Source organism: Filicampus tigris, chromosome 13, assembly GCF_054856515.1.
Source record: "Filicampus tigris isolate MCC_2025a chromosome 13, RoL_Ftig_1.0, whole genome shotgun sequence".
NCBI lineage: Eukaryota > Metazoa > Chordata > Actinopteri > Syngnathiformes > Syngnathidae > Filicampus > Filicampus tigris.
The window spans coordinates 3,013,306-3,026,305 of NC_141229.1; the positions used below are offsets into that span (position 1 = coordinate 3,013,306).

The 13,000-nt window shown below is 42.2% G+C and overlaps 1 protein-coding gene across 3 annotated transcripts; it reads left to right on the forward strand.

Moving 5' to 3' along the window:
* The first annotated feature begins 43 nt into the window (after positions 1-43).
* cdan1 (codanin 1) lies at positions 44-12,588 on the forward strand. Of its 3 annotated transcripts, none has more exons than XM_086050513.1 (27): positions 44-202; positions 1,201-1,814; positions 2,413-2,601; positions 3,460-3,653; positions 3,729-3,851; positions 3,930-4,008; positions 4,819-4,939; positions 5,016-5,125; positions 5,900-5,989; positions 6,069-6,144; positions 6,214-6,419; positions 6,556-6,694; positions 6,773-6,916; positions 7,520-7,686; positions 8,190-8,271; positions 8,350-8,439; positions 8,717-8,771; positions 8,849-9,092; positions 9,305-9,454; positions 9,544-9,607; positions 9,730-9,808; positions 9,881-10,068; positions 10,147-10,254; positions 10,341-10,404; positions 11,135-11,313; positions 12,039-12,146; positions 12,218-12,588. In XM_086050513.1, the coding sequence occupies exons 1-27, from the start codon at positions 125-127 to the stop codon at positions 12,320-12,322; spliced, it is 3,846 nt and encodes a 1,281-aa protein (XP_085906639.1). In that variant the 5' UTR covers positions 44-124; the 3' UTR covers positions 12,323-12,588. The 3 variants fall into 3 exon arrangements, with proteins under 3 accessions (XP_085906639.1, XP_085906641.1, XP_085906640.1); XM_086050515.1 differs by having other exon boundaries at positions 3,729-3,836; XM_086050514.1 differs by having other exon boundaries at positions 53-202; positions 1,204-1,814.
* The last annotated feature ends 412 nt before the right edge of the window (positions 12,589-13,000 follow it).

A 13,000-nucleotide genomic window follows, 5' to 3' on the forward strand; every position in this document is an offset into this window, starting at 1 on the left:
CGCTATGCTTGAATCCGGAAGACGTCGCAAGCGAGGCCGGCGTCACTCACATTTGTGCGCATGTGTGTTGTCTGACCCCGCCCTCTTCCTGTCAGTTCATCCGCCGCGTAATTGCCTGCTCGGAATGGCGGCTCTTTTGGAATCGCTACTGGCAAGGAAAGTGGACCTTACGAAGGTTTTGGACTGGCTAAAGATTATCCAGGTTGGTCGGAAATACCCTCGAACCCCTTTGGTGACACGCTCGGCTCGGGTTCGGTGTCGTACCATTTGTCCAAGCGGGGTGACACGAGCACATTACTGATTGTAAACAACTTTTAGCTCGGCAGCTAAGCAAGGTAGCGTTAACTCGTAACAGTGTAGTCGCTGATGTTGTTTGCGGCGGAAAAATGCGTTCAAAATGTCTAAATCTGCGCTGTTATATTCATATAGAATTATGGAAGGTTAATACTGCTTCACAGACATTAGCAGGAGCGTAGTTAGCTTCGTCAAATATGACCGTTTTATAATATAATAGTGATGATTCAATGGCTGAAATGGTCACTGTCATCAGTAACAATTATTGTTATCATATAATGTTATTATTGCTGGAACGAAATGACAGTTCAGCTGGTTTGAGTCCAGCTCCCCATAAAAGACGTTTTTTTTAAATGTTGTTTAACAAGAAAAATAGCATTAAAACGCAGAGGCCGAGGATATGGCCCTAAAAAGTGCATTTGCTTCAATTAAGCTGAACAGTAATCGAAATATTTTTATGTACTGTACATGAAAAGTTAAAAAAAAAATCCAATTGAATTTAATTCAGTGGTGCGTTAGACCTTTGGAGAATATTTTTTTTCCCGGATTTTAAAAAATATTTGTAAATGTTTTTCCCGATTTTTTTGTTTGTTTGTTTGTTTTTAAGGGGAGTCAACCTCTGTTTTTGTGGAAAATTCTTATTGGAGGTTTCATTTTTTAAAAACATTTTCAGGGTTATGTTTTTTTACACCTTATGGACATGCTAGTTCCACCAACCCATCTTTGCCGTTTTTAATTGTGTGTTAGCATTAAGATAACCGAGCAACATCTTGTATCTCACAAAATTTGTAAGTTGGGTCACTCGAAAGTTGAGGTACTCACCCTGCTAATAAAAAAATGACATTTTGTACCGCTAGTGCTCCAGTTGTTGTGTTTTTGTGTAAGGGTTTATTTGTTTCTTGTTAGAAGGATAGCGACAGTTTGACCTTCAATGATCCAGAGTTGACGGTCCACAAGCAAGAATTCATCCCCTTTCTGCTCAACTTCCTGCGAGATCAGAGCAGCCAGGCCCTCACCCATGGCCCCGCCACCCCCGCCAAGACCCCCAGCCGTTCCAGGCCCTCCGTCTCATCACAGGGCTTCTCTGAGAGAAGGGCCAGCAGGCCGGCGGGCGGTGGCTCTCGTAGCTCCAGCCGGGTGCAGCTATTCTCACCGGCGGCGGCCCCGGGGTCCGAGTCGGGCCCGAGTCACGTCAGCAGCTCGTCTTTTTCCTCCGCTTGGAGCCCTGCGTCCAGGCCCTCGGGCTCGGAGCGGAGGCCCAGCCAGAGGATCAGTCTCGGGGACTACGTGCTGTCTTCTCCGGAGCTCCAGAAGGGCCGCAGGAGGAGCGGGAATGGCGCGGGGAAGCACTCGGGCGGGGGACGAGCGGCGCATCACGCCGACGACAATGGGAGGCGAACTGGCAGAGGTGGAGCCTCCGGCGGGAGCAACGAGCAGGTTTCTCCTCCGTCAGTGGGTCAGCTTAATTTCAACAACTTGGAGGATTTCCCACCCGTCGGTTCGTCTCCTGTTACCCCCACGTGAGTACTTTTTAATTGCCTATGGCTTTTCTTCGTAAAGTACACTTTTTATACATTTTAAAACATTTTCCATTTTTCTTAACGCTCTCAGTACATTTTTTAAGTCTTTGTTATTTATTGGATTGAATCATACAATTTGGGCATGATAAGTTTCGTTTAATCGAATTAATCGATTATCACATTAATCGACAGCTATTTTAATAGAGTAATCGTTTGGAGCCATTGTTTCAATTAAAACTGTCCATATCCTCTGATTCCTGTAGTTCTTCATGAAAGTAGATTTGAATTATCTTTTATGTTTAGTCAAAGTAAGAGAAACAATAATTAGACATTTGCAAACATCTGCTTTTACTTTGGAAAACAATGATCAAACCAGTAACAGAATCAGCTTCAAAAAGGTTCCTGAGTGCAACATCAGTCATTAGTTTTTGTTGTTGTTGTAGTTTTTTTACCACTAAACAATATCCAATAAACAACAATTTACCCCGCCCAAAAATTGCCGAGCCAATCATGTGGGGTTTTGTTCAGTTGAAAACAGGGGGTGGAGCTAGGACACGGCATACAAACGTAATATTTTTCCATAATATTTGTCCTGCAGGGGAAGCAAACCATCCAGAAGAATAAACCCGACGCCGGTTAGCGCCGAGCGGTCACACTCCAAGCCAAAGACGTGCTTCACCTCCACGCCCTTCACCAAAGCACCCAGCCCGCCGTCACTCGACAGGTGGGTGACGGCGGTCAGCCCCCACAGCCTGATGGAGGAGCGGGAGCTGCTCAAGAGAGAGAAGTAAGCGTAGGCTCCAATCGTGGCCCCCGTTTGTCGTCGATACGATGATTCAGTTGAACTGAAGGAGAGAAAAACATCTTGATTCTTTTGTTCTCAATATCCGTTCATTTGGACTCATTTTTCAAGTACAATACTGATCAATTACTCACAATCAACCAGTGTAATACAATATTATTATCTTTTCGCTGTGGAATGAAAAGCTTGCATATCTGAATTTGGTTAGGTTTTTTTTCGCCCAAAGGTTGGAGAGGACATGGCACAATTCATTGTATCATAATACAATATTTAATAAAAAATATTGTCTATGTGGAGTGAAAACATAACTTGATGATTTATCTTCATATTTTGGCATAATGACGAAAAAACTCACTGTCTAGTGAAACTGTTGCATAATTCCTTTTTTATTCTGTGTATTAAAAGAAGAAATATTGACATTTAGTGGTACTAGCTATTTGTGGGAAAATGAGCTTTTTTGTAGATAATTTAGCTTTATGTGAAACTAAATAAAAATGCAACCAAAATAAATAGGACTCATCTCACCCATCTTTGTACGTAAAACAACGGTAATGTTTTTCATCATTTTAAAATGCTTGTGTGTGATATATGTATTATGTACTTATTGTACTACATATTGCTTTATTAGAATACATCAGACGTGTATGTTTTAATTGAAGCATTGATAAAATATAGCATATTTTTATATACAGATAATAATTGTCATTACCGGTATTATAATATTATTACTACGTTTATCAAGGCATATTTTCTGACACAGTCCTTTTATTGGGTCTCATTAGTTGAACGAAGGTGTACCTAACAATACGACCGACGGGTGTCATTCTTTCCTCCTGTCTCCAGGTGTAAACGAGCCCAGCAAACCTGCTCCCCTCCGCCAGCCTCAGAGGAGCCGTGCACGCCCACCACGTCTGGGTTCCGAAGGCTCGGATCCAAGTTGACGCCCGACCAGCAGATGCCCTGTCCCGAACCATCCAAAGTCACCTTGGCCTCCGACCTGGACATGCTGGCGGAGCTGTACTGCGCCTGTATTTCGGGTGCGCCATCCTCAATGGGGTGCCGGAAAAGCAAGTAAAGCGTGCAAAACAACTTATTTTTGGAATGCTTTTCAGAAAACCTGGTGCCAAATGTTTTTCTGGAGCTCTTCTTTGTGATGCAGCTGCTCACGTCTCGATCTCCTCACACTCCTGACAACAGTGAGGAAGAGGAGGAGAGTGTGTGTACGCTCAACTCAGGTAGCCGTATCGTAACTGGCAACTCTGTTTTGGTTGAACACTAATTCAACTCTTGTCCTCTTGGATGCGTTTTTATAGGCATGCTGGAGAGGCGCTACCTGAGGAAAGTGCACAACTGTGTGTACTTTGCAGTGAAGGTGCTGGAGAATCAATATCAGTGAGTTATCATCTTCGTACAGAAGTACAGTAGCGTACAAGCGGGAAGGCTGTTTAATGCAACTCCTAAGTTGAAGTTTACTGTCAAACTGAACATAAAACAAAAGAGAATGACATGTTTTGCATTTTACCTAAATTTGCCTCTCTTAAGTTAGCTTAATGCTAACACATAATGGGAAAAGTAGCATGGATATTGCCGTGGTTTATCAACCTTAAACGGGAAGTCAATCCCCCCAAAATATTCACATTAATATGTTATTAATATCGAAAAACGGCATTCTGATTAATGCGTTTGTGGAATGAGAGTTGAGCAGCAAAATCTACCCCTTTTTAGCCATCTCAGGGGGCGGCCATTTTGTCACTTCTGTCGACCGAAAATGACATCACAGCAGGTCAGGGCTCAGGTAACGACCAATCACGGCTCACAAGCTGAGCCATGATTGCAACTGTGATGTCATTCTCAGTCGACAGCAAGTGGCAAAATGGCCGCCCCCGAGATGGTGGTTTTACTGCTTAACTCATATAACACAAACACAATATTAATCAGAATGCCATGTTTCCACTCGTGGGCCTACATTGGACATATTCTTGTAAAGAAACTTTTTAGTCCCTTAACACTTATGCCAATAAAATAAAATACTGAATTAAACTTGTCAGTTGAGGCACCACTGTACATATGCTTTTTCTTGTATTTGATTAATCAATGGATGCGCCCTCTACATCTGCAGTTGAGTAAATAAACTGTCCACCAATCTTATTTTTATACAGTACTTTTTTTTTTTTTTTTTTGGTCCGTTTTTTTGTTTCGTAGGTTGTTGGTTCATCTGGACAAGTGCACGTTGCGTCTGCTGACCGAGAACGAGAGAGTGGCGTCGTTCTCGCCGCACCTCAGGGATCGCTTGAGTCAGGCCCAGGACAGAAGCGCGGCCAAGGTAGCGCAATTCATATGCAAACGATGCCATTATTCAAATGACAAGAGATGAATTTTGCAAGCTTGATGTCCCGCAGCTCTCTCCGTCCGTTTCCACGTTCATCCACTCGGTGCCCTTCCAGCCTGCTACAGACAATCGCTCCAACTTCAGCAATGACAAGGCCTTCCACACCTTTAAAAAGCAAAGGTATTTACCAGATTGTAGATAAGGTTGCAAAGTGATTTACATTTTTCTTTGTTGAAAATAACAGTATTTTATGCAAACTGTAAATTTGAACATTAATATTATATCTCAGTTTAATCTTTTTTTTTTGTCTATTTTTAGGAAATTGCAACATTCTGTTTGCCTTCTTTTCAACAGTAACAGTTGCAAACTGTATTGTGTATAACAGCTCATTGGCTACGTTTACATGAACAAAATTTCTTTAATCCCATTAGAGTTCGGATTAAAATTATGATCGGGTGCACTGTTTTCATCCAAATCGGACTTGCATGTTGATACATCTCACGCTTTAGATCGCAACAAATTATTTTGACATGCCGCAGATTAACCAAATATACCGGAAGAAGAAGCCATAATGACTTCCGTGTCAACAAAATATCGCTACGGTCATTTCTACTTTAAACCTTAGCGTTATTTCGCCTATTTTTCCCGTTTGCGTTGTTACGCCGAGTTAACACTTCCAAATACAGCTGCAAATGTACCAGTTTTGCTCACTCTGTTTATATTAGCTTCCGGGAATAACAGAAACGTGTATACGGACGTCACAGACATACGCGGTAAAGACGGTCTGTTGCGAAAATTCTGAATAAGTGTTTTCATGCGCGCCAATCCGATTAATAATCGGCATAAACTACCCCTCTCGTTCAGAATGAAATCTTGATCGGGCCAGAATATTCCGAATGGGGTGTGCACATGAAACATTTTTATTCCGAGCCATTGACTGTCCTTTCATCTCAGGGACATTTTTTACGAGGTGCTTCGAGAATGGGAGGACTTCCACAAGGAGCCCAGTTGGATCTTCGACATTGCCCTCGGGAGTCGCATCAGGCAGGTCAAAGTCTTGAATTTCTGCTTTATTTTTGTGCCGTTTTTAATTAATCTTACTCTTGTGTATGTGGCGTCTCAGAGGAATGATGAGTCATCTGACCGCCGCTGGAAACCACTCGCACTTTGCTCGTCTCTTCCTGAAGCAGCTCGTTCAGGTAGGTCCACACATTCCACTATCATCACCATGACATAAATCCACTACCGAGTTCTTCTCGCGTACTCAGATGTGCAAAGGGCCTCGTGTTAACGCCTCAAGCGGCGACACCCCCGACGCCGACCTGCTCGGCATTCTGGGAGCCGACGGCCTGGGTCGCCTGAAGCGCCTGGAGGAGCGTCTCATCCAGCCGCACGGCGTTGGCGGCCCGTGCCCGCCGCCGTCCTTTCCCGGCCACCAGGAGTTCTTCCGGGACTTTCTGCGAGCTGCGAGTTGGTAAGCTCGGGCTGTGAGGTCGTACAGTGAAGTCATTGACGTGCTGCATTCTGAAAATTGTCCGATTATCTGTGACCCACCTACCAGTAAAATGCGGAATATGCGTAATAACCAAACTTTATTGACTTGATACCAGCTGTCAGCTGAACCAGCACCTTCAGGACAGCCTGTGTCAGCAGCTCCTTCAGCTGGACGAAGTCTCCATCCTGACGGGAGTCGGAGAACATGAGGATGAGGGCGAAGAGGCGGGTGGCGACGGGGACATGGAGCAGCAGGTACACATCCGCCCGACGGCCACCAATGAAATGCAGGCGCTTGTAAAGCTTGACTGAGCGCCGCGGACGTCCCGCCAGGACGAGAAACAGCGCTTTGCCTCGGTGCTCCTCCTCGCTCGTCTCCTGGCCAAGTTCCTGGGCTTCATCTCCTTCTTGCCGTACCAGACCGCAGACAAGCCGGCCAGGGAGATCCAGGAGGCGGCGGTCGCCCTGCGGAGCAAGGTAAAAAAAAAACGAACAAAAAAAACCATACATGTAGGGCAGGGATGTGCAGCTGTCACCCCGTAACTACACTGTGGGTGGCCCCTTGATTAATTATTTTTTGGGTTGAGGTATTTTATTTTATTGATTTTTTTACAAACCCCCAGTCTTCCAAAAACGCTGATAAACATTCAATATACTTTGCCACAGAAAATAGGGGAAATAATTCCAGAAAACTGGGGGAAAAAAAATCAAAATATGAAAAAAAATGGGCAAAGAAATCTGCAATCAAAAGTGCTGAACGACGAATATGCAAGGTCGACTTTAGTTTTAAGTTGTAATATCACCAGTCACCACTAGATGGCAGACATGTCACTGCCTTATACTTACTTTGCTGCTTAAATGCTCATAAATAAAGTTGTCCTTCTTTTATTCATCATTCTTACCTTCTTATCTAACTTTCATACCGTCATTTTTTGCTTTTTGTTCCTTCCTACCTTCCTTCCTCCCTCCTTCCTCTGTTCTTCCATCATTCCGACCTTTTCTCTTTCTCTCAAGTTACTTTGAAAAGTGCAAACCTACTTTTGTCTCACCCTGTGTTTCTATGGTACTGTACATGTACAGAGCATTCCTGTGTTGGACGTGTGCGGTGTGCTGAGGAACAGCATGAAGCACCGGCGCACCATCTTGACCGTGCCCTGGCTGGTGGAGTTCCTGTCCATGCTGGATTTCACCGGGCCGCTGCTGCTCAGCTACAGGGTGGTTCTGGGCATGCTGTGTCTTCTCTACAGGTCTTTATGCTATTCCAGAGGCCACTTTATTAGGAACACTTTAGTGTTGGACAACTGTTATTTTGCACCACACTGAGATCTGAGACTGACTGAGATTTTTCTGTTTTTGTCGAATACTTGGAAGTTGGTATTATTTACTGTTATGTACGGTTTTTGTCATTTAAAAAAAATCCATAATTTTCTTTTTTTTGGTATTTAATATTATTTTTAATATTTTAATGTTTTTAGTTTTTTTTTTTTTTTTCTAATTCTCAAATATGTACTTTTTTAATCAGTATTTTTGCCCAGTATTTTTTTTTCTCTGCAAACATTTGACTATTCCTTTCTACTTTTCTATACGTATTTTGTATGTTTTTTTTTAACTGTTTTTTTTTTTTTTTTTTCAAATTGTATCTTTTTGAACTAGTATTTTAGCTTGTTCCCCTCTAATAGTATTGCATTTTCAAAAGTCTGTTACATACTTTTATTTTCTAAATGTTTCCTATGTTTGTCTGCACGTTAAGGAAAATGATTCTGGGCAGATGCAGCGAGACGTCTTACCTGAACAAGCTGCTGATTGTGTCCGTACTGGGATGGCTCTTCCAGGTTGGCATCCCCTTTCTTGCTTTTAAATAGCATGCAACACAGCGACGAAAACTTAACGAACCTTTGTGCCTTTCACAGATCCCGGTGATCCCTGAGGAGGTGTTCTTCACCAGTGACTTTACCAAGGTGGCCGAGCTGGAGGAGAGCAACGCCAATGCTGCCGGACTCGTAAGTAGGAGGATGCAAGTCATTTCAAATGCTCGGCAGACATTTTCACCAATTTTAATATGTCCACAATTAGCTGCTGGCACCCTCAAAGTGTCACCTGGCGTTGTGTGTTAAATTTAAGTTGTACATTGAGATCCCCAGTTCACCTGTGACCTTTGTGAGCATAAGCGCTATAGAAAATGTATGCATGGATGATGTCGGAGGTTTAAGAGCTGGAGGCGGCCGAAACTAGGTGGAGGAAAAACCTTTTGTGTGTGTGTGTGATGTCTCAAAACAGGACTGCATCCCCCTGGTGGACCAGCAGCTCCTCTACACATGTTGTCCTTTTCTCGGTGAGTTTTGCCCCGTCCCCTCATGATCACATGGTTCGCACCTGAGCTAGTTTTTTTTTTTTTTCGCCGTCCGCCAGATGAGTTCCGCAAGCTCCTCGCCGCCTTCGTGTCGGGAAGCAGCGCCAAGGGAGGCGGTATCGTCCGCAAGATCACGCCGACGTCGGCCGAGCCCCTTGACGCGGCGGGCGGCGGCAAGCGCTCGCAGCAGAAGCTGCAGGCGGACCTGGAGCAGGCGTTCTTCCACAACCAGCCTCCGTCCCTGCGCCGCACGGTGGAGTTTGTGGCCGAGCGGGTCGGCTCCAACGCTGTCAAGCACATGAAGTTGGTATCAGAGCGTTTGAATTGCGGTTGAACGCTCGCTATTTGCGGAGGTTAGGGACCAAGACCCAACGCGATTAGCGAACATTTACGAATAGTAGGCGTCCCCCCCCTCCCTACCTGATAACCAGAAGTGTATATTCTACAGAAAAAAAAAAATACTAATTGGCAAGGGTTTGCTGTACTATTTCCATAAGTGGGTTGGTTGTTCACAGGGCGACGTTAGTGAGCGAGTTGGTGGAAAGAGGGGATAAGATGCTCCGAGACGGCCTGGAGTCGCCCAAAGCCGATCCGTCCAAACTGAACGAGTTCATCTGCGCTCAACTGTGTGAGGCAGGACTGGACGCCCTCAGCAAAGCCACCAGGTACCACAAGTGAATTTTTTTTTTTTTTTTCCCCCACTTTTCTTCATGTCAGTTTCTTTAAATTGATCTCTGCCTTTAATAATCTGCAGATTTTGCTGTGAAAAGAGTCCAGAAGCCATACGCATTTTGCTCCCTGTGGAGACCTCCCCTGCTGTAAGTCACATTTAAGTGACGATGTGAAATGATAGTGTTTCGCCTTAGCTTACTTCAAAAAACAAAACAGTATTTTCTCATAGAGTGGCTTGGATATAAGTGTTTTCAAACTTTGTTATAAGGTGCTGGCCGCATCTGAAAACATCACCATCCATCTGGCCACGGAAAAAGCCTGCAGCTGGCTCTCGGCTAACATAACAGGTACGCTTACGTATGCTCGCGCGTATATCTGCTCTTCAGACGCTGTTCAAACTCCTCCCTTCGACCATCCAGCGCTCATCCGCCGTGAATGGAAGTGCAGGTTCGAGCGCGTGACCAAGACGTTGACTGCCGATTCGGCGGACGAGTTGGGTCCGCCGCTTACGCCCAAGAGGATGCAAGGTGGCGCCAGAGTGACGTCCTGCCCTGCCAGCTGCGCCCACACTGCCTCGCTACCTTCTGACGTACTGATCGCCATCAAGGTAGCTCCGCCAGCGGCTGTGAAGGTGCTTTTATGACTAGACGGTGGTAATTTCACGATTTAACCACGCCATTGAAAGGACTTGCTGAGCGTGGCCGTGGGCCCCAGGATGGATGAGGAGCTTCCGAGCGGCTCTCAGCTCCAAACGCTCTTCCAGAGGGTGCGAGACACATTGGTCTGCAAAAAGGTACAGACACGCACGTGTTGTTCATGGTGACTTTTAATCAAACACCCTTTCTATTTTTTATTATTTATTGTATTTAATTTGTTTAGTTCTTAACAGCCGTGTCAGAGCAGATGCTGCTCAACGCCACAGTCCTGCTGGCCTGCAAGCTGGGTGAGCTTGACAATGATGTCATTTAAAACTCAGTACTTCCTTATTTTGCCTTTATTTTTCCAATACAGATTTTTCATATGTGTATTCTTTTCCACATGAATGGTAATAATTATTTAAAAAATACCAAAAATAATACAGTTCAAAATAAATACTGTATACTTAAAAAGTGCAGCTTTTTTATTCCACTTTTGACCAATATAAACACATTTTTATAATCTTTTTTTCTACAAATCTACAAATAACTGGAATTTAAAAAAAAATTAAGATACTTAAAATATACAATATATTTTAAACAGTGTATACGTCTGATTTTTATTTTATTTTTTAAAACATTTCACAGTAATGCCTATTAAGATTTAAAATGTATGTACTCAATTGCAGAGAGGCTCAACTATAAAACTATTTTGCAGATTCATTTGTCAAATTAATTTGTTTTTGGGGACACTGTTATTTTGACAAAAAAAATGTGTATTCATAAAATAATTTTTTGACCCCAATCTATTTGTATTTTTGTTTTTTGTATGTATTTACAAGCAAATAAACAGCAATAAATACAATAGCTGAAAGAATAAATACACCTATGAATTCTAATAATATATAATGTTTTTATATATAAATTAAATGCCTAAAGCATTTCTACATTTACAATTTTTGGATTAAAAATCATGTAAAATGCTTTTGCTGAGTCCAAAAAAAAAAGAAAAGCACTAAAGCTCTTCTGTGAGTCCAGTATCTGCAGAGCTGCCTCTGGCTCCTCCGTCTGGTGGCGCGGAGTCCGAGCCTTCCGTCAGAGCACTGCTGGAGCAGTTGAGCGAGCTTTGGGAGCGTGACAACCGTTGCTGTGCCCCCCTCCACCTGTTCTTCACCCCGCTAACCGTCACCGCCGTGCTGGAGGCTGGCGACAGCAAGGTACTGTCACAACAGGCAACCATGCATTCTCTGTAGCTGACGTCGGGAAAGAGCCTGGGTACATCCTGAACTGGCATGTTGGATTCATTAAAAAAAAAAAAAATTGATATATTTGGTTTAACATTGTCTTAATAAATGAATAACAACAACTTGTATTATTTCAGATTATTTAGAATTATTTTACCCCTCTCAAAAAGCGTACTTTTTTTTAGATATATTTTTTTAAAAATCTATGAATAATGTTGCAGTTGTTTTAAACGATCTTTACAAAAAAAAGCACAATATTAAGATTTGCTAAAATTATCATTAAAGGATTACAAGTAGCACAAAGTATTTGAGCAACTATAGCAAACTAAATAATTGAAACCTATGAATAAAGTTTGAGAGGTACATGTTTACATTACTATTAAACATTTACAGACATAAAGCAAAATATTAAGAACAACAATTTTTCAATGGAGCTTCTCTCTCCTTTTGTGAATTAATACTTTGCATGTTTATTTACTGGGAACATTTGTGGGATTTTATTTTAATTTAGTCTTGGAAAACCAGTAAAATGTTTTTCATCCAAAATCATTGATTTTCCTCAATGGCGTAAAAACGTTTCCCTGTCCTTACCTAGTTTTTGTGTACCTTCTCTCCGTTTACTGTTTGGGTATTAAGAAAAACGCTAAGCAAATCAGATTTTTAAAAATATATATTTTTTAATTTGTTTTAATATTTAGTGGAACAACTACTTGTATGTGGTGAGGAGGCTGGTGGATCGAGGCCTACTGTCCGATGAGGAGCTCGTATGTCACTGGACCAAACTGGCAAAGCAAAGCGTGCCAGCGGTGAGTGTTTTCTTTAATTTTTTTTCCAAATTCATCGTCTAAATAATCTTGAATCTATTTTTACACTTCAGGAGCTGATAGAGAAGTTCGTGTCCGACAAAGCTTCCTCCTCCTCGCGTTCTAGTCAAATGGACCTGCTGCAGCTGTCCAAGCATACTCTAGAGGGCGCCACATGACAAAAAACAAAAGGCAGGAAACGACTGAAACAACTTGAATGATCCTCTCGTAAAACAGAAAATTATATATAAATATATATCAAAAACATAATTTTATCAATGTAGCACTTGGACATGCGAGTCCTGACAAGAACGCAACGCTGCATTTGTTCACTGTTGCCCCCTTTGATGCTGCTTTTTGTTTTTTTAAGAGAAAAGGAAATATTTTGTCACTGAAGTGGCATGTTGATGATTATAATATTAATAAAGAAGAACTCTGGTTAATGTTTGTATAAAGTCTACAATTTATTTTTGTATGAAAGAGGACATAATATGGAAGATAGACCTACTGTATTGTGTGCAAATAGTTGTCTGGATTGGTAACCCACCCGTCAAGTGTCAAATTAAACAACTGAGTTAAAATTTAGATATTTGACTGTTTCTGAAAATGTGTCAGCAACTTCCGCGCCACTACCTCACCTGTCAAAGTCAAATATATGTACATATATAAATCAAACAAAAAATTGTAAAGCACTTTTTTTTTTAATACAATGTAAAACAATGCATCGAATGAATAATACAAAGGTTCAAACCAAATGATAAAATTTACCTATGCATCCATTTTCTGTACGGCTTATCTTGTTACTACTTTATACACTATAAATGACAACTGAATAATAATTAAAAATGATAGAAAGC